At 42.2% G+C, this 20,653-nt stretch overlaps 1 protein-coding gene across 2 annotated transcripts in view; it reads left to right on the top strand.

Annotated features, from left to right (window-relative positions):
* The window catches only part of slc1a7b (solute carrier family 1 member 7b), a 35,361-nt gene that overhangs the window by 13,728 nt on the left and 980 nt on the right, over nt 1–20,653 (top strand). Inside the window, exons 2-10 of one of the 2 annotated variants that reach the window (XM_068707951.1) lie at nt 3,928–4,007; nt 10,249–10,464; nt 15,689–15,731; nt 15,819–16,050; nt 16,147–16,246; nt 16,846–17,079; nt 17,980–18,174; nt 20,233–20,367; nt 20,495–20,594. In XM_068707951.1, coding sequence (XP_068564052.1) covers nt 3,928–4,007; nt 10,249–10,464; nt 15,689–15,731; nt 15,819–16,050; nt 16,147–16,246; nt 16,846–17,079; nt 17,980–18,174; nt 20,233–20,367; nt 20,495–20,594 — 1,335 coding nt within the window. Of the gene's footprint in view, nt 1–3,927; nt 4,008–10,248; nt 10,465–15,688; nt 15,732–15,818; nt 16,051–16,146; nt 16,247–16,845; nt 17,080–17,979; nt 18,175–20,232; nt 20,368–20,494; nt 20,610–20,653 lie in introns of both variants that reach the window. The other variant, XM_068707952.1, reaches the window with a different exon arrangement.

Raw genomic sequence — 20,653 nt, 5'->3', positions numbered from 1 at the left:
AAAGAAGCATGTGCATCAGCCGTACTGACAGAATGGTCCAGCCATGACATAGTGTGCCAGGCCTCACTAATGTATGTATAGCTATCTGTAGGAAAAAGCACTTTCCTTGACAATATAAAATGATTATCTTTACAGAACTGAGCCATGTGATTGGCAAATAATGAGCTTGCGTCTGAGATATCTGCATTCATATCCCCCCAATGACATATATATACTAGAAGAAGTATTATCTTGAATGAAGGAATTGATGGCGGCAAGCCTATTTAGATGTTCATCCTCATTGTGATTGCACTCATAGGGAGTATAGACGTCGAGGATAATTCATTCCTTTTGGAGTAAACTGTATAACAATACACCAGTCAACACCAAGCCTGACCACATTTATCAATGAGTCAAGCTTCTTGTTCCAGAGAATAGCCACCCCCCCCGGTATCCTTCCTCTGACTATTCCCATGCCACGGTCAGGTGTAGACTCCCCAGCACCATGAAAGTTATCACTGAAAGACTTCAGTTCTTTTCAAGCCTTGCTTTGCTAAGAATGTCTCTTGTATACATAGAATGTCACAACAGCAATGCGGCGAGCTTTATCCCCTGCGCTCTGGCCCACACGCAGACAATTGTATGACAAAAAACAGATTATCATTTAGCAAGGCAAGTGAGCGCCCATAGCACCAGCAGGCACACTTATTCCCCCCCCACCCCACCCCACCCCACAGCATGTGTGGGGTTTGACCCGATAACTCCCGCCCTGCGCAGCTCACAAATGCCCCTTCTGGCCAGAGCTCCGGAATGTACATTTCATCAGCCTCATTGCGTTCAGCTGGAATTACAACACCCACAATTCAATCTTTAGCAATAGAGGACACAAACAAATTACCAAATCAACAACGCAATGAGCCCACACAAACCACATTACTGATTTATTCATAGCTAAATAGTAAATTCAGGATCAACTCGTGGCAGAAAACACACTGAAACCACAGCGATGACTCGGGAGGGAAGAAGTATTTCCAAACTCTCGATCCACTGCAAAGTTCATTTTGACAGAGTGGAGACATGAGGTCTGCAGAGGGGATGGAACGGCACAGCCGGTAGAGAACAGCTGTTCAACTGCGGCACCGGATGGATGCCAGTGTTAGGTTAAGCCCAGTGGACACTGACACAAATACACAAAAAGCCTGTGAGATCTGAACGCTTCTGTCAAACATGTCACCCAAAACTCTTGGGTCTTGGAAGCATGTCACTGGAGTTATTTTGTGGCTGCTCTCCTATTCTTTTCAAATTAGGTTTAAACGTCTGTGTTCATCTGTGACTCTCTGACTCCCTTTTAGAATTATTACCTTCCTCTACCTGCTTTGACAAGTGATACAAATGATCACCAGAAACATTGGTTCCACCTATGCAAGTCCCTGGCAATGCACACAAACTATTGAGTATAAGGTCTGGTTCTGGCAACGGAGTCTCGTTATCTTTGGGAGTGTCTGAAAGTCAGTCAACGATTTTCTTGCCCTAAAACAATTTAGTAGTCAATTAATCAACATCTGTTATATGTTAGTATGATTTTGGGCTTTTCAAAACTGTTGCATATTTTGCTGAATCACTTACATTATTGTATGCATTCATGTGGATTTAATAAGACAAGGTTTCAGGCCAAATACTTAGCTTGCCTACTGGCAGTGTAAACACTAAGCATCTCTAACAGGACAAAAGGAGATCATCACATAGTACAGATGCAAAAACTACTTTGTTAAGTTTAGGCTAAACGTGGTGGTTTGGGTTAAAATAAGTATGTTTGTTATGCGAGTAAAGTTACGTAGCTTATGTGAGTTAAGTAGTCAAAGTAAATAGGTCAACGTTGACTTTTGGTTTCACAGGACAACAGCCATCTCCTGGTTGAAATTCATACGTTTGTTTGACTCATCCATCCAAGTAGGTCCATCTACAGGTGCACAGTACTGCAGGACAAGCCTACTACATGTTATGTCCTTGAAACGTTTAGTAAGGTGTCACCACCAAAGTATTTGGTTAGGTTTAAAAAGGTTATACGGTTCATTTTAATGTTATTGTACAACAAAATGCAGTTTATAGTGCCATTTTGCTACATAGCAGCACGATGAACAGGCCGTGGCCGGGGTGGGTATTGTCTTTTAATGTCCTTGGGGCTCTTTGCAGGCACCTCTTGTCACCAATGCCTCTGATGCTCGGTAGATCATCAGATGCTCTTCTGTAAAAGTTTACAGGAACTTGGCAGAGGAATACTGGTGTAAACATGGTCCGGTGTATCGTTTCCTCTAGTGGAGATGTGGACATGCTGGTGGAGCTTAGGTGAAACAGACCTGAGGTTCATTTGAATCTGTTCGCCTTCCTACGTGGACTTTGGCGCTCTTTAAAAACATGGTCACCCGACTGCTGGAGCACGTTCTCTGAGCATCTAACACCGCCACTGCTGGGTTAACATTGGAGTTACTGCAATGGGCGACACCAGAAGAGACGTTATTGTTATTCTTTTATCCAGGGCAACACTTTAATTCAAGCTCTGTAACACGGAATCTTTGAGCTGAACTATAAAGCTTTTTAAGCAACTCAACCACAGTGTTAACCGGCAGTCAGAATTGTGACCGATTAAATGCCATCAGTTAAACATTTAAAAAAAAAAATAAATAAATGACGGTGGATTTATGCTTCTGTAAACCAGTTTACAGTTCCTGCCAGATACGCTTGTCTCCGATTGATAGCACCAATAGAGGAATGCGTCGTGTTGTGTTATAGTTATATTAAAGTAATCGTGTTTTATTGTGTACTTTATAATACAATGCATTGATGATACGACTCGTCTTGTATTTTATTGTAATTTAGTATTTTTACATCAACAGTGGATCGACTGTGTGTAATGTGAAGAGAACGCTACGAGTGACGAATCACTCTGCAGTTCCTCATTGATTCGGCGTTATGGCCCACAACTTCCCAACTTGTTGGCGTAGACTAAATCTTGAGCTAAAAAGGAGAGTGAATCTCAGAAAAGCTAATGCAAATAGCCACCATAGTATCATGGTCAATGCTAAATGGATATAGCAGTTGTCGTATTTTCACCACTCAAAGTCCTGTACGCTTCATGTAAACGTTCACCCGTTCGTTCATACACCGATGGCTGCCACCTGACCACCAAGGATATAAACTAATGCACGTTCAGGCACACTCACACACTGATGACACAGCAATTTGGGGTTCTGCTTCCAGCCCAGTTCAGACAGTTTCTCAAACGGACTGGAGGAGTCGGGGGTCCGAACCACCGATCTTCCGATTAGAGTTTGACCCGATACCTCTGAGCCACAGCCACAAAAGTACAAATTCTTCTTCAGTGTTACTGTTGATGTTCTGATGCAAACAAACATAAGAAAAGATGTTTGAAACTCTGTGTGTGTGTGTGTGTGTGTGTGTGTGTGTGTGTGTGTGTGTGTGTGTGTGTGTGTGTGTGTGTGTGTGTGTGTGTGTGTGTGTGTTGTCCATGAGTGAAAGCAGTAGAGGATTAACAGTTGGCATTGGTCCTTACATTCACAAGACAACGTAAGGACCTGTAAAGCTTTTCATTTTAACGTCCAAAAAAGATGAAAGAAAATAGTCCAGTAGGTTATATTAGACTTCCCCTTCAGGAGATGATTCAGCATTGCTCATTTTACTTCATGGCTCCTTTTTGAATCACAAATACATTGATAGATGAAAAAAAAAAAAAGGAACTACATTTCCTTTCCTCTTCATGATGATGCAGAAAGGGAGCTCATTTTCAGCTCCATCAGTTCTCCAAACGCCCTAACAATGTCTTGTTCCTGTTCATAATGTGTTTTAACAACAGTTCCTTTCCACTAGCTGTGTAATGCTCCTCCTCAAATATTCTGTTACTATAACTTTCTTCTTCTCTCATCCTGGCAGGAGGTGAAGTACTTCCAGTTTCCCGGAGAGCTGCTGATGAGGATGCTGAAGATGCTAATTCTCCCCCTCGTTGTGTCCAGGTACCGACGACCGTCTCCTGCAGTCCCTATGTTATAGTTTACCATATTATATATACACTATATTATAGTTTCCCTATAACCCTCACAGCTTTAACCCCTTGGATTAACACATGGAGTTTTTAGTGACATATTCTGTGAGCTATTGCATTGTGTGGTGGAGTGGAAATTATATTGGGAGAATTCCAAGTAAAAAATGGCCAGCGAGACGATACGGAGTGCACTAAAAAAAATACCTTTTTTTGCACTTCCATCCAATTTGACTAAGCATACAAAATGACACTTTTATTGCAAAAAAGTAAATAAATAAATTTCACAAAAAAAAAAAAAAAAAAAAAAAATTAGAACAAATTGGAATTAACAAACCATTTGAGCTCTAAAGCGCTAAGGCATTCATTTATTTAATAGAATCGATTTAACGCCCAGCTCTACACTACCAGAGTGAGCAGATATCCAATAAGTAAGGCAATTTATGCTTTTTTCCCCCCAAAAGTAAAGAAATACCCATCCAAATGTATATTGTATCATGGCAGTAGCAGAATGTGCACCGCCATGACGGTGCACTAAAAGCAGTCTAACCATCAACCAAACTGTAGCAGCGAGTCTTGCCAAAATCCACCGGCAGCAGGAGTAGTAGCTACCAAACACTGAGTACCGACTGACGTAGTGTTGTGCAAGTTCACAAACACCACCTCAAAGTTAAATCAACTAGTTCACGTTCATTTCTTTTGTTTTGAATTGGTTGGATGCTATGACGTGAAATGAGTCCCATGAAAAACCAGGTGCGCGATCGTTTATATAGGAACCCACAGAGGAGTAACTGCAAGGAGAAAAGCATCCTGGGAAGGGAGCATTTCTGCTTCGCGTACACAAACGCGGTCCAGGGAGCACAGGGCTGCCAGGAGCGCATGCTCGACGCTCCCTCAGCGCTCAACACTCGCCAAGATGACTTTTGAGACTTTGGAGGTGGGAATGGAATAGACCGCGGCTGATGTCTAGCGCTCCTTTGATGGCACGCCGGCATAATAGGCGCGGTAAAACACAGTGCATGAGCATCAGTAACCCTCGCCAGAGAGGTCGACGTGAATGATCACGTTCATGAGTCGCAAACGGATACTTTCAGTTTGAACTATTCGGAGCCAATTAAAATGTCTCCACGATCTGCCTTTACAAAGAGATCAGTGTCGCGCTCCAGTGCACAGTCAGTTGCAGTTCTCTGGCTCCAGTAGCTTTCCTGCATACAGTGGCGCAGCTGCTGATGTAAAAACAATATCCCAATAAACTCTCCACCTCTACTTTAAGCAGCCAGAGTATTGGACAAAAGAGGAATATAGATCTTACACCTCCAAGACATTGCCACCGGTTAAGCTCTCCACACATGGACCTCATTGCTCTCTGTGAAGTTTGCTGGAAGTGAGGTGCATGGTTTGTGGAGTGGGCACTGCACCAAGCTCCTTTAAAATGTTGCATCGTTTGACAGCAGTTTGTCATAAAATAGGAGGCAATTTAGCCTTGTGTCTTCTGATTAAGTTGGCATAGAGTTAATACACCAGTCATAATATTTACTCAACTCCTGTTTTGGAAGAAGAACTAACGACAGTAACAGGAAAACCACCTTTAAAAAAGGTGAAGAGTGTTGAATCTAATTCATGCTGATGTGCTTCATGTGAATGAGTCTTTTTGGGCCCCATCACGTGACGGACCAGGAAGTCTTAATTACCTGGTTTGGCCATTGTGTCAAATTGGCTTCAAATCCCAGTGAGTTCGTGGGGGGGGGCTTGGTCGATTCCAGGGAAGAGAAGACGAGTCGTAACGTTCGTATACCCAGCAGCGCAATGAGCAGAGACCTGTAAAGGTCTGCTGTGGACCACATGCTCCGCAGAGCCCTGAAGCCCCTCCCTCACAAGCTGCACAGAGTGTAGTAATATTGAACCAGTCGCGTGTCCAAAGTGGGCCGACCTTGACCCTGCTCGTACTTTGGGTCCCCACTAACACAGCCACATAGTTTAAAGTAGATTGTATCGGCAGTTCACGCTATGCGAAGGACACACACACACACACACACACACACAGATTCTTTATAGGAAGCTGTTGTGTTGGATTGCTGCTTTAAGTATCTGGTCGTCGCTGTGTGCAGCAGTCTGTCCCTGAATGAAAGCAGTGGGGGATTAAGCTTCTTTACATTCACAAGAGAAATCCCTCAAAGCACTAACACTGATGTGATGCCGGCCAGGCTCTGTGATTACACTGCTCTCTATGTGGTTACTGTGGATCCTCCGGTGGTTACCGATGTACACATTTCAGCATGAAGACGTGAGTTTAATGCTTATTAAATCATTAGCGACAACACGGTTCACGGTCTGTGAATTAGTCGTGCGCATTACTGAATGCAGCAGTTCAGCCCTCTGGAGACGATAAGCAAACAGCCTTCCTCAAAGCCATGAAGAAAGGGAACAATGATGCATTGGCACAAAACCGTTCTCAAAATAAATGGATAACAAGAGCTGTTTTTCTGAGAACTCCTTCAGCAGTCAGATGGAGCGTTCAGCGTATGATTGCTGTGCCAGTATTTGTGTGAAAGTTGAATTGACTTACAGCATTTTCAAAGTCTGAGACAACCTTTAAAAATGTCTCCCCTGAAACAGTTTGGAGTTGCGCTGAAGAAGTTGAATGAATGAATGAATGAATGAATGAATAAGACCTAAAAAAACCTGATTCTCGCTTGGACGAATATGTGGCAATATAACCACTAATCCCGCAAAAGGAGGAAGGTGGCTGTGTTCCAATAATTAAGTATGTCGCTAACGTCATTGGTTGGATTACAAAGCAGTGAAGAGACTTCATACGGAGAAGAAAACAATCTTGCAACAACCTACTGCTGAGCCGATTGTTGATTTTTAGAAAGGAGGCGAACACACACACACACACACACACACACACACACACACACACACACACACACACACACACACACACACACACACACACACACAGTACAGCAGTGGTAAATACAAAATGTGGCTAATGTTCTTAAGCTAAAATATGTAAAACATTTGTTAAAAAACAAACAAACTTGCGGACCCGCAGTAGATATTAGTAGCTATGACTCGTACTCATGTCAGCAGTACAGATGTTTCAGATATTGGAAAAGCCTCTAACCAGATGTCTACATTTTTTAGACTCAGTTCTTCCTCTCCCTTTCTTTAATGCATGTAGTTCTCCAGAGTACTTTCGGCATCGTAAAATGACACGCTCCACCGATTCTTCTACTTGACAGCGTCTAAATAATCCTTAGGGATGTTTAATTCTTATGTCCAGTGTATAAATAAGTCTAGCATGCGCTTCTCTTAGTCTTGTTAAGATGTTCACCTCTCCTGTGTCTCCTTTAAGATGTCCTCACTTAGGCCACTTCTCGCTGTACCGAACAAAAACGGAGCCATCCTGTGTATCAACTGCGCCGCCGGTCTTTCAGGATGCTACTTTATTCTTCCTTTTTGCTTCAGATCGGCTGAGTGAAATGTCCATGATCTCATGATTCAGAGCCAGTTTTGCTAATGCATCCACAATATCATTGCCATTAATCCCTCTGTGAGCTGGTATCCACATAAATGATACAAAAAATAAAATATGCATAATTTTAAATCTGAAGTTTCCTGTCTTATTAACAACGCCCTGCCTACTGTGAGATGTACATGAGTGCAGCGCATTAATGCAGAACATAAATCTGTTAATGGAACCCATGTCCAGACACTTAACATGTCACACTGTGGGCGAAGATGATGGACTCAAACGCAGAGAGACACGGGGGAACAGAAGGATGAATAGTGGTGATTTTAGTTATAAAGAAAAATGTTGAAAAACAAAACTTGCAGAGCAAAAAAAAAAAAGTCTAAAAATGTGTAACAAAAAAATTCAAGGAAAAAACAAGAAACAGGTAAAACACAAAACAGGATACGGTAGTCAGAAAACAAACACGAGGGACACATACATGAAGAAAGAGAGCAGAGCAAGCAGCAAAACAGGGAACGTACCATTGAGAGTCGAAGCAGAACAGGCGAACCGACAGTGAGAGAGGGGACCCACCGGGTTTAAATACACTGGGGAGGTGCAGGTGATTAGACTCAGGAGGATTCAATCAGGGGCAGAGGCAGACAATCACACAGGGAAAACATAGAAAGGCAGGAAGTGAACACAGGACACAAGAGGCGGGGAAATTCAAAATAAAACAGGAAACCAACTAAACAAAAACCCAAGACCGTGACATAACATGGTTCCATGGTTCCTCTACTGTCTCAATCCACTCTGATGAGGTGATCTAATTCCTCCGCCTTCCATGTAAAATACTTATCTTTCTACAATTTCATTCTTTCCATTATCTTTCCTATATGTGACATCAGTGCTATTGGACTACAGGTCGTTGGAGCTCATGAGTTCTCGCCTCGTGTCCTAATAGGAACAACCACTGCCTCTTTCCAACCAGATGGCAATTTGACCATTCCCATACTTTATTATAAAAATATAGCAGCTTCATAGACGCTAAAACACTTCAATGCTTTAGCATTACGTAACAGATTCCATCCTTCCTAGGAGATGTTAGTCAGAACTATGGATTTGAGTACCTCTGCTATCATCTCTGCCTTTGCGTCATCAGACACTTACTCCCCAATCTTCCATACTGAATTACTGCCATTCCCTTCTGATTCCTTTTTATGCTTTTAATCATGTTCCAAACATCTCCCAAAGGTGTTGGTCTGGTCCAATTTGACTACAAAAATGTCTGTCAGCTTTGTCTTTTGCGTCACGTATCATTTTCCTTGCTTGTATTTAATTAAATTCTGAAAATGATGAGTTCTTCTTAATGTCCCGATGGCTTCATTCCTTTCTTTCACTACTTTATCATGCTCATCTGTCCACCGGGGAAATGCCCTTCGCTTCATTCTTCCTTTACTTCTGGAAATTTAGCCACTTTAATTAAAAAAAATAAATCCTTTTTTGTACTGCTAAACTTCCCCTTGCTTCTTTCTAGTGATCGGCTACACAACACTAGAACAGTATCACTACCTACTGATGTTTCTTCTGAGACATCCCAAATCACATCTCGCTGCTTAATTCCTAGAAACCAAGGCTAAATCTAGAACAGGATGTACTGTGTGCGCTTGTCATCTAGTCCATGACCCATCATTTATATGATTCATGCTTTTCTCTTAGCACTTCTTCAATTACCTCAGCACTTGCATCCATCCTTTCTCCTCCCCATAACGTGCAACGCTGCCGCCTTTACGATTGTTTGCATTCTCTCTGTTTTGTAGCATTCGCTGCCGCTACTATTGAACTACATTCTTTAAATCAACCAAATTGTCTCTCCACTCTCTTTCATCATGTCCTCTCTGTCTCACCGTCTCTGGGATCTTGTTCTGAACTCTTAGCTGCTGTATTTCCCTTTTCATCACTTCACATCCCCCCTTTCAGCCACAATGTGATTGCCACCACTGTTACAGTATTGTGGTAGACTCTGATCACATTGTTCATACTCACGATCTTCTTCCACATCTGGCACATCTTCTGCCTTCACATGTCTTGGCAGTATGACCAAACTTTTGACAGTTGGAGCACCTCGTTTGGCGTTGGCACATACTCTCTTGAGCTTAGTTTATACTTGTTGTAGTGAAGCCGGAGCAAGTACGCGGAATATTTCAGTGATATAAACACTATTTACGTGTCTAGGGATAATACAAAATAGGCCAATTGGTTTTGAGATGCATCTTCCACTTAACACGGGAGTCTGCCGTTCATTTCCTGTTTCCAACCGACAGTCAACTGAAAATGCTTCTAAATGCTGTTACAGGTGGCACGGACAATTTTGTTGCTTAGTTTGGAGGACTCTGAAAAAGCAACACTGTCCTAACCACGAATGTCCAACCGATGTTTTTAAGTCACTTTTGAACAGGGGATACAGCGGTTGAGAAACACTTTCATCGCAGTAGTTTGTCTGGAGCTTTCAATTCCATCACGGGATCTTCCTCAGCAGATGAAGTATGTTCAGTTGGCAAGATACATTATTGACATTGGAAATAAATGTTGGCGAAACAATCCCACCAAAAGATCAGAAAAGTCCAGAAAAAGGACCTTGTGGTGAGACACCATTGTTACCAAGCTGCTGAAAAGTTGACTTTAACGTGCTTCAACATGCATTCTTTCAACAACGCGCTAACTACCAGTCTAACTCGAATGTCTCTTCTCCCAGTTTGATGTCAGGACTGGCAGCCCTCGACGCCAAGTGTTCCAGTCGGCTCGGACTGATCACGGTGTCCTATTACCTGTGGACCACCTTTGTAGCCGTGGTAGTGGGAATCATCATGGTCTCCATCATCCACCCGGGCGGTGCGGCCCAGAAAGAGGACTCTGAGGATAGCGGCAAGCCTATCATGAGTTCTGCCGATGCCCTGCTGGACCTCATCCGGTAGGATCGACATAACCTCCATCTGGCTACACATGTGCACACCATGAACAACCGTTTCGCTCGCAACCGTGAGCGATACTCATCGCATGGCAATTACTGTCTTAGGCTTTTCGTCAGACTGAAGTGGTACAAATGGAGCACATGCTGTTAAGTTGTTTTTGAAATAGCGGAAGAAGTATTGTACGTAAGTGTTCCATTAGTCCGAGGCTACGGTGCGGTCATTGTTAGGTGGTCTGTACAGCGAGCTGCAGACGTCTCCTAAACAAAACCCCCCACTGAAAGCTGCACACACATTATTTCTGTGCTGCAAGGGATTTGTCTTTTGTCACGGTTTTAAAGGTGACGCATGGAGCTCAATGCTGAAGAGAGGGACATACAGAAGGGCACCAAAAGGGATGAGATGTAAGGGTATTGATCCATAGTGTGTAGATAGATACACAGTACACAACAAATATATATTTAAAAAAAAAAAATGGTATCAATGAGGTAAGACCAGTCTGTACCATTTCACAGCAGTTTTTTTGAGCCCATATTATAATGATACAGTTATGAGAGAGAAATCAGAATCGTATAAAACATTTTAAGAACAATAGTTGTACTACTTGTAATATTCTTGGGTAAAGATCTTAATGTTTGAAAAAAACGTCCGCTTATGTTTCCAAATGAGGGCTGGGGAGAATCTGATGGTATATTTCAGTACACGGTTTTGGCACATCAGGAGCACATTGTCATAGGTTTAAAGGGTTACTCCAGAGATTTAGTATTGAACTTCTCCGTTTAAAACAAATCATGGACAAAATCCCAGCAGCACAGACCAAGACATCCCCACTTTTAGTCGTTTGTATGGATCCACCCATAGACTTTATATACAGATGGGCAACGCGTCTCCATTTCCCATCTTGAGATTTTGACGTCACTGGGAGCCAGAGGCTCTGATTGGTGGCGCGGTATCGAGGTCCCGCCCACACATCCGCCTGAACCAATCGTGAGCCGAGCGCGGGCGCTCCCAGTTAGCGTGAGCCACCTAGCTGCTACATCACTGCCACGGTAGCTGTTTGCCAAGAACGACACAACAACTAACCCTAACATCTCTATAAATACATGTATAATCAAGTTGACACATGTCCTATTACACAGACACATCGGGAATGTCACATTCCATTCAAGGATGAGATATTTAGTTTGGCCTAATTCCGTGGACAGGCAGGGTTCATGAACTATACTGCAGCCAGCCACCAGGGGGCGACGGAGCTGTTTTGGCTTCACTTTTAGGGGGAGCTGTCCTGTCTTCCATCTTTATTATATACAGTCTATGGTCAAGATCCAGAAATGCTAGATGCTACACTTGCCATAATTCAATTTACTGGCGTTACTCGGAAAATCTTCACTTCCTGGTAAATGACTTTGTCTCTCAAACTCCATGCCCTTTGTTTAGAATGCTGGTTCCCGGCAAAGATTACTTCTGACATCATCAGGATTATTTTTAGTCACTTCCCTCCATGAAGGACATCATACAAGTGTACTCACAGGTGGTAGTAGTGCTCCTTCTGAAGGGTAAACTGGACTTCACGTGAATTGGGCTTGATCATCCCCTTATATGTTGATGAGGTTTGCCTCACCCTTTGGGCTTAAAGTCTTTATCAGTGGCCCTATTATACATGACCCTATTTCCAGCACAACAAACATGCTGTATTCAATATGTAAGACAAAAAAAATGCATATAGTGGCATGGCAATGTCATTCAGACATTTGTGGCTTGCTGGCAACAGACAGCGCGGTAGCAGTGGTGTAGTTCAACACATTTAAAGTGGGAAACAACATGATGCATGTTATTCTGTTCTTTGAGTGCTATCAATGGTGTGTACGTCCTGCAGACAGAGAACCTTATCTGTGAGCTCATCACTGTTTTACTTTCTCAGCTAAGAAACGTTCTGAGCTGTTACTCAGGAATGTAAATGAATATGGAAATGATTTGATGCTTTGTACAAGATGACACAAAATAATATCAGGCATATTTGCGTATAAAAGGTGGACCAAACGGGAGTAATAACACCTCACTAGAGCAAATGTCATCCTGGCAATATCCTACTTTTTCAGACTGTTTTGTATTTGCCTCAAATCCTGAGACGGGATTAAAAAACATTGGTCGCCTTAAGCTTTTCAGTTCCCATATTCGGGGATGACTTCATTGTTGACTAAAAACATTTAATCTTCTTTAATAAGAGATGTTTCCCAGTTTCTCAGACCTAGCATCAGTAAACAGGACTATTAGCAGTCACCTGTCATACATTGTGCCTCTGCAAGTCTAATCCGAGCATTTTATTTCATGCTGTTGGAGGAGCGGCGGGGTGAGTCTAAGTCCAGGCCGTTAATCAGAGAGCACATGTGCAGAGCTGCGTAGGCAGGCGGAATGGATCAGTAGGTGACCTTAAGACTGCAGTTAGTATAAATTCTCAACCGTGGGACTGGTTCAAAATGCAAAGTGCAAGTATGAAGCTGAGCAGATAAAAAAAATAACAGTTAATATTTTACTTTGTAGACTTAAACCTGTATTTTATCTATTAATAAATATATATTGATTAGTACAGCCTAAAGTTCTAATTCTATTTCACTGTCGAGTCCAAACTGAGTCATAGGGAAGAACTGTTCACTCCTGAGTTTGGTATTTCAATGCAATATACAGTGGCCATCGAATAATTTGTGTATGCATTAATTCTCATAACCTCTGGTTCCATACTCTAACGCAGGGGTATTCAATTAAAATTCTAAAAGGTCCAGATTGAGAAAATCTCCTCGTGCAAAGGTCCGGAACATTACAATAATATCTAACTTGTGCTATTTAGTGCCATATATATGTGTATATATATATATATATATATATATATATATATATATATATATATATATATATATTCAAGAAGTCTAGTAGTAGTAACGTCTCTGTGTAGTCAACAACTGTTAAATCAAATAAAGAAAATGCACATCAATTATATTTTAACAATTTTCAAATTGAACTGGATAGATTATAAATAAAATGGTGCATAGTTACAAAATCATTTCACCTCAGGTTGATAGCAGACCATCTCAAGGTGTCACTCATTGAGAACCAGGACATTCTGATGTAGCATTTCAAAATAAAAGCCCTTCAAAATCGCATGTATGAGCTAACTTCAAATCACATTCATGAGACAATTTGTCTAACTTCAGATTAGATTTTAGAGGAAATGGTGCATAGTTACAAAAATCAACCTATAAGAGTCTGTTCATTGTGAAAGACTCTGGTCTCTCTGGTCTCTCTGACCACTTTTCTCTCTTTGGAGAACTTCATGTGAAACAACTTCTCTGACTCACGTATTTAATCTCCTGCCCTTCGTTCTCTTTCCTCGTCTCAGCCCTGTGTGTGTAAATTACTCACTCGAGTCAGGAAACGTGTCAGAATACCCATATCTGATTGACTGAGCTGCATCACATGATGTGATTTACAACGCATGTAATTGGTCGGTTTGTTTCCTGGACCACTGACCGAGTGCCGTAAAGGCTAGAAAAGCTGCGCCGGTTAAAATATAGGCGCTCCGTCAAAATGTAATAATTCTCAATTATCTATCGGTTTTAGGTCCAGGTTCCGAATACAACGCGGTCTGGGTCCGGATCCGGACCGCGGTCCGCCTATTAGTGACCCCTGCTTTAACGTATACCTTGTAACTGTAACTAAATACAATTACTCAGGGTACACTAAGAAATACTTCCAGAGACTTTCCATCTCACCACCCTTGATGTTAAGATGGAGTATCAGGGCCACTTGTAGAAAGAAAATCTGAGATTTTGAGAATAAGTCACATCAGAATGTTTTAAAGGGGGGAAAAAAAGTCATAATATTTTGAGAAAAACTTTAATATTTTGAAGAAAGTCCTAATACTTAATCAAAAAAGAAATGTCGTAAAATTTTGAAAAGAAAAGTCATTCAATTCTGAGAAAAAAAGTCACAATATTTTGAGAAAGAAATTGTAATAATTTGAAAAGGAAAGTCATAATATTTTCAGAACAAATTTGAAATATGGCTGATTAAACATCTGTGAATTACATCTCTTCCTCTGGGGGTTCTTACTACATGTAAAGAGGGACAGGTATCTCCATACTTCTTTTGACTCAACATCAGTTTACAGTAAATGTCACAAGGTGTGAGATCCTACTTTCGTGAATTAAAACGTCTAATTTGGGCTTTGAGATGAATCTACATCCATTGTGCTTCTCGAATGGGCTTTATATCTACAGGCGCTGGAGCCTGGAAAACACTACATGAAGTGAAATACAATTGGAATTTCAATCAGCCTCAATGACAGGACTTCAAGATCACAGAGTGTCTGTAAAACACAGAGCTTGTCACTCTGGACAGTCAGCTGCGTTCTCTTTGCATCTCGGGTCTTAAAAGACGTCCATTTCTGTCTCTGCAGTGCACCGCTGAATCGCAACCTTGGATCGGAATACAGTCATTTAGTGGTGGCACTAAAGGTTTTTTAAAAAAATGTCTGTATTGCGTTGGATGTCCTCAGTCGTACTTTTATCCAAATTGTTCAGTCGACACAAGACAACAAGGGGTTTGGATCCCCGTATCAACACAGTTGCTCTGGGTAAGGTCAGAGAGAATATTTTTTGCGGTCGTGAATCTTAACAAATAAGTTATATTTAGTTGTTTTATTGGTCTACATTTAGGAAATCTAATTTGGCTTGATTGTAGTTTATGTGCATATTATCTGATATGAGTTGGATGTTTGCATTTAATGGTTTGGTTGGACTTTAGAAAAAGGACACGCCATTACTGTTATAGCCTGGACAGGAACTTTAGGAGCACAAGTAGGGAAGAGTTCTAAAGTCCGTGAACTGACTCTGTGGTGTGAGTTACAACTACATCTAAAATGAGCTAACATTAGTGACCATAATCTGCTGGTCATAGCGAAACCCCTTCCGTGTACTGAATGGTGTTTCCTGAGTGTCTCTTGTAAGTGATTCATATTTCATCTTTGTGTGCAATTAGCACAGCACATCTGCGGGTGTTTTATTTGTTACTTACGGTAGACGAGCATACAGATGTTGTTAAACTAATGGGAAAAAAGGTCTTTTTGCACTCAGAAGCATATGGTATTGAATTGTTTGCTTACTTTCCTAAGTAAGGGTTTCTGAACCATACAACAGAGTGTTTTAATATGTGTGCATCTTTGCTTCGCAGCAACATGTTCCCGTCTAACCTGGTCCAGGCCACCTTTCAGCAGGTGAGACGATCGCTATTACACACACGCCGCTTTTAAACACGGAGTCAAGGTCTCTTTTCTGATTCTGTTTCTATTCCCTGGCAACAGTATCGAACAAGCAGCGAGTACACTGTGAAACCCAAGCCAACGGTGAGTCAGGCCCAATCAGAGTCCACCACGCGGCGGGCGCTCATTTACGGTATCCAGGACGACAATGGAACCGACATCCAGAATTTCGCCCTTGACCTGACTCCGCCCCCTGATGTGCTCGTACGCATTCGGGAAGGAACAAGCGACGGAATGAATGTCCTCGGAATCGTTATATTTTCAGCCACCATGGGTAAAAACCTGCATCTTTTTTTGTGGCTTCAAGCAGAATTCATCACTGCCAATTTGAAATGCGTTATTTTAACAATGGTGCCGTTTATTTTCACAGGTATTATGTTGGGAAGGATGGGGCCAAATGGCAGCGCCTTGGTGAACTTCTGCCAGAGCCTGAACGAGGCCGTCCTCAGAATTGTTGCCATTGTTATATGGTAATGCTCTCTTGAACCATACTTTACTTCAGGGAAGCTATAGACAGTACAGACGTATTTTATTTAGTTTTATGGATCTTAGCATTAAAGAGTCAAGTTAGCTGATATATAATTCCTGCTGTTTGCCTGCAGAATAAGTCTCTGGATATTAAAAAACGTTAGCATGTATCCGTTAGCATTAAAAAAGGAAAGGTTCGCGTATAAAATGACTGCTGTTTGCGCGCTGCACAAGTATAGCCCCGTTATTACGTTGTTATTTTTTCAACTGATCAACAAGCCATTGATCATAGAGGCTGACAAACATATTCATTAAACCGCCATAAACACACAATAACAGTGTGAGCTTACCGTAAAACAATATCATGTTTCTGTGTAGAACTACCCATCGCCTTATCATGATCCAGGGCCCTAACAAGATTTCCCTTGCAATACTATTTTTGGGATCATGGAAATTGATGCTTTAACACCAAACTTGAGCATCTCATGATGGCGTCGCGTGGGAACCTGTCTATAGATGAACAAATCTAACGGTTGTATCGCTTGTAATGGACTTCACGGTCACCGCTGCTAACCCGTCGAGCGACTCCTCGCCCCGACAGGTACTTCCCGTTCGGCATCGTGTTCCTGGTGGCCGGTAAGATCCTGGAGATGAGTGACCCGTCAGCCATGGGGAAAAAGCTGGGCTTCTATGCCGTTACCGTGGTGTTTGGTCTGGTGTTGCACGGCTTGTTCATCCTGCCTTCCATGTACTTCTTCATCACCAAAAAGAGCCCGATCGTTTATATACGGGGAATCCTGCAAGCCCTGCTCATCGCCCTGGCAACTTCTTCCAGGTAAAGGAAACGACTGCAGGGAGAACAAACTTCACTAGCTGTAACTAACTTTGTATTGATGTGTCGTAAAAAAAAAAAAAGGTTGGGATGTGGTTTCTATTTTCTCATGTGAATCAAAATGATATATCCTTGAGTCCTAATACCACTTATCATTTCCTTTCCATTTACTGGAACCTCCCATGAAAAGCCTCATAGGGGCTGTGGGAGATCAGGAAACATCTGGCGTGTGTGGGAGGAGATGGGAATGTAAAGGAGCATTCCACGCATTTGATTAGACCAGCGCCCATCCATCTGTGTGTGTGTGTGCATGCACATGTTGTTGATATTTTGTGACATAGCTCCTCTGTACAAACTGACCAGGGAATTTACCTGAATCAGTGATTTTGCATGTTTTTGGCTGATTCACATTAGCGGACATTTATGTTAGCCGTGGTAGACTTCAGACTGGTTTTCATTCTCAACCCACATGGAAATGAATGGAAGCCAGTGGCGGCCTGGAAGGTATAAATGGAAAATGGAAAATGCTCCTCAGCAATGTAGGGTTATGCGATTTTACGTGAATTGGTTAAAACGCACAAAAGGTTCGGCACGGACCATAAAATGTTCTGAGATCAATCCCTGTTCTTGATGTATAATAAAGTGTATTCACACACTTTATTATTGATTTTTGCCATGCACATGGGTTCTGTGCTCAGATCAGCCAAAAGCATGTGCTGCATCCTGAATGTCTCATAAGAGGTCCAGCTGTTTCTCCCACCACAGCGAACCACTAGACACCACTTGTTTACACACATGCCTGGGAGAAATGATGGGCTGGTTATGTAATGATCTTTTTTTGTTTTTGTTTTGCCTGACCTTTGATCGCTCTGAGCTCTCTGTCTTAATCTCCGTCTTCCTCAGCTCCGCCACATTGCCTATAACCTTCAAGTGCCTCTTAGAGAACAACCACATTGACCGCCGCATCATCCGTTTTGTGCTCCCCGTGGGCGCCACCATCAATATGGACGGCACCGCTCTCTACGAGGCCGTGGCAGCAATATTCATCGCACAAGTTAACAATTACGAGCTGGACTTTGGCCAGATCATCACCATCAGGTCAGTGGCCCGTGCCGTACACCAGCTGTGCCTCTTAAGCTCATTAACGTGGGGGGAAGATATTACTGGGATTTTAAAGCAATGATATCAACGTCATTAAATCCTTTAAACTGACGAGCAGATATGCATTGTACGTTATTTATTGCGTTTGAAAATACACATGATACACTTTTCTGTGATTTTTCGGACCTGATTTGTTGCAGCACAGACGTAGGAAGATGTTTGAAAGTGCTGGTTTTTAACTCGACGCATCGGCGGCAGAGCAAGGAAGCAGAGATTGATCCCACGCGCCGTTTCAGAAACCGCCTCTCCACCGACAAGCACTGGGGGTTAAAGCTTACTGATGCCTTTAGAAGTCTTGGAACTATTTAAATTTTTTATGACGATGATGGCCTTCCTTATATCTCTTAACCAGATAATACAACCATCTACAACCAGAATGTCTTACAGCTGTTCTTTTTGATTTCTGAAGTACGGAAAAGCGGTTATTTTTCACACGGATACATCAATGGGGCATTCTAAGAGATCCCTAAGCGAGAAGTGGAAGCCCAGATTACAGAAAAACAAATGGGTGTTTGGTACAGCGCGCAGAAGATAATCTGCAGACAAAAGGCAGTGCATGATAAAGGCAGAATCCATTGTGCTTTGAGAGTGATGCTCATTGTGTTTCACGCTGTCCTGAATTACAAAAAGACTGTGTACCTTCCTCCAGGGACTGAGCCTTGAACCAGGTCCAGTGTAGACGTTATCCCCGATGCACACAAGGAAGATTTATTAACGTTTCAACGCCGAGTGTGGCTGGCCTAAATACTAATAAAGCATAAGCGGTGTATTCAAGAACAAATCTTTCACTGTTGTGTTGGGACAGTTGACTCAACAGTGTCATAAATCAGTAACGTAGGAATATAATTGACATCACCATCAGTTGTCAATCTCCCCTATATTTGCAACTGTATTTTTTTTTAATATATAATTCCATATAGCAACTGTAGATTGAAACTATCCGCTTATCTCTCTCTGAAAAGAGCCATGTGGCCTCGATAAACCACCACATCCAAGTCACGCCACTGCCAGACCTCCAACCCCCCCCCCCCCTTTGCATTCTCTCACCATGATGAGCGGTGGGATCATCCCATCCTCAGCTTCTGGAGCTGCACCAGATATCAGACCGTGCACTAACATGCAGTTCACCCTCCACACAATCTCTACTCGTGTGCCCTCATAACGTTTCACAGAGAGGATGCTTTTAATCAGTATGTAGCTGGACAGTTGCTATGGAGACATTGTCCGACTCGTGAAGCCAGGCTCATCTTTTTTTCTTTTTTTTTTTTTTTTTTATTCCATCCCAAGAACAAATTAATAAGATATCATTAACTGAATCTGGAGCGCATGTAAGCGCTCAACTTTCCCCTTCATATTCGTAAATCAGTAACAGCTGCCATGACCAGCTGTCCACGGAGAGAGTTCAGCTCGATGAACCACCGGCTGTGAGAGCACAGATACCAAAGCAGGGCTGTGTTGTAGGAATTACCCTTTAAGCCACCACGTGTACAATTTGCTGTTAATTTAACATCTTTCAAATTATTATTAATATTAATAATTTGCTCGTAGAAAAATGTGTCTTTAAGTGCTAACGCTAATATTTTAATTTTCTTTCTTTTTACTGTTTCTGCACACGGCCACTTCTGTGTGGTTATGGTAGGGAAACATAAAGGTTATGGCAAATAAACGGTATATTCAAAAACAACTTGGTTCCTTACGTTTTCCTCTGTGAGACAGATCAGTGGTGCTGTTTTTAATTTATTTATTTTTCTGTATAATTCTACAAGAGAGCAAAAGAAATGGACGGTCAAATGGAAAAGATGAGTGGCAATATGCTTTTGGTTAAAAAAAAAAACATGTCGAGGTTTGAAAATAGCAGGTCCTTGTGACCTTTAGTTGCGTATCGGTCTGTCATGACATCACGCAGGAAGCACTGTTAAGGTCAACGGCCATTATTACCTCTTCAAATGTCACATTGCATACAGCTCAAGTGACATCAGGTTTCTAAATCTCCAGCATCACGGCCACTGCAGCCAGCATTGGTGCGGCAGGGATCCCGCAAGCCGGACTGGTCACCATGGTGATAGTGCTGACATCCGTCGGGTTGCCAACTGATGACATCACTCTCATCATTGCAGTAGATTGGGCGTTGTAAGTAGCAGGCGTGTCCACATGAACTATGCACTAATCACACCGCAGCAACAAAAACAACATGATGTTCCGAAACATTTCCGCTTTAAGTTCAACTCATTCTCTCGAGTGTCTTCCTGTTCTGCAGAGACAGATTCCGCACCATGGTGAATGTAATGGGTGATGCTTTGGCCACAGGCATCATGGCACACATCTGCAGGAAAGACTTCATGAAAGAGGGAGATGGGGTGAGTTTTATGTTCGTTTTTTTTTGTTAATTTGTCGTTAAAAAGGTGCTTCAAAAGGT

This window comes from Cebidichthys violaceus, unplaced genomic scaffold (genome assembly GCF_023349555.1).
Source record: "Cebidichthys violaceus isolate CVI_PGR_0920_01 unplaced genomic scaffold, fCebVio1.0.p SCAF_13, whole genome shotgun sequence".
NCBI lineage: Eukaryota > Metazoa > Chordata > Actinopteri > Perciformes > Stichaeidae > Cebidichthys > Cebidichthys violaceus.
Note: the sequence above shows the minus strand (reverse complement) of the source record. Positions and strands in the feature narration are given on the sequence as shown.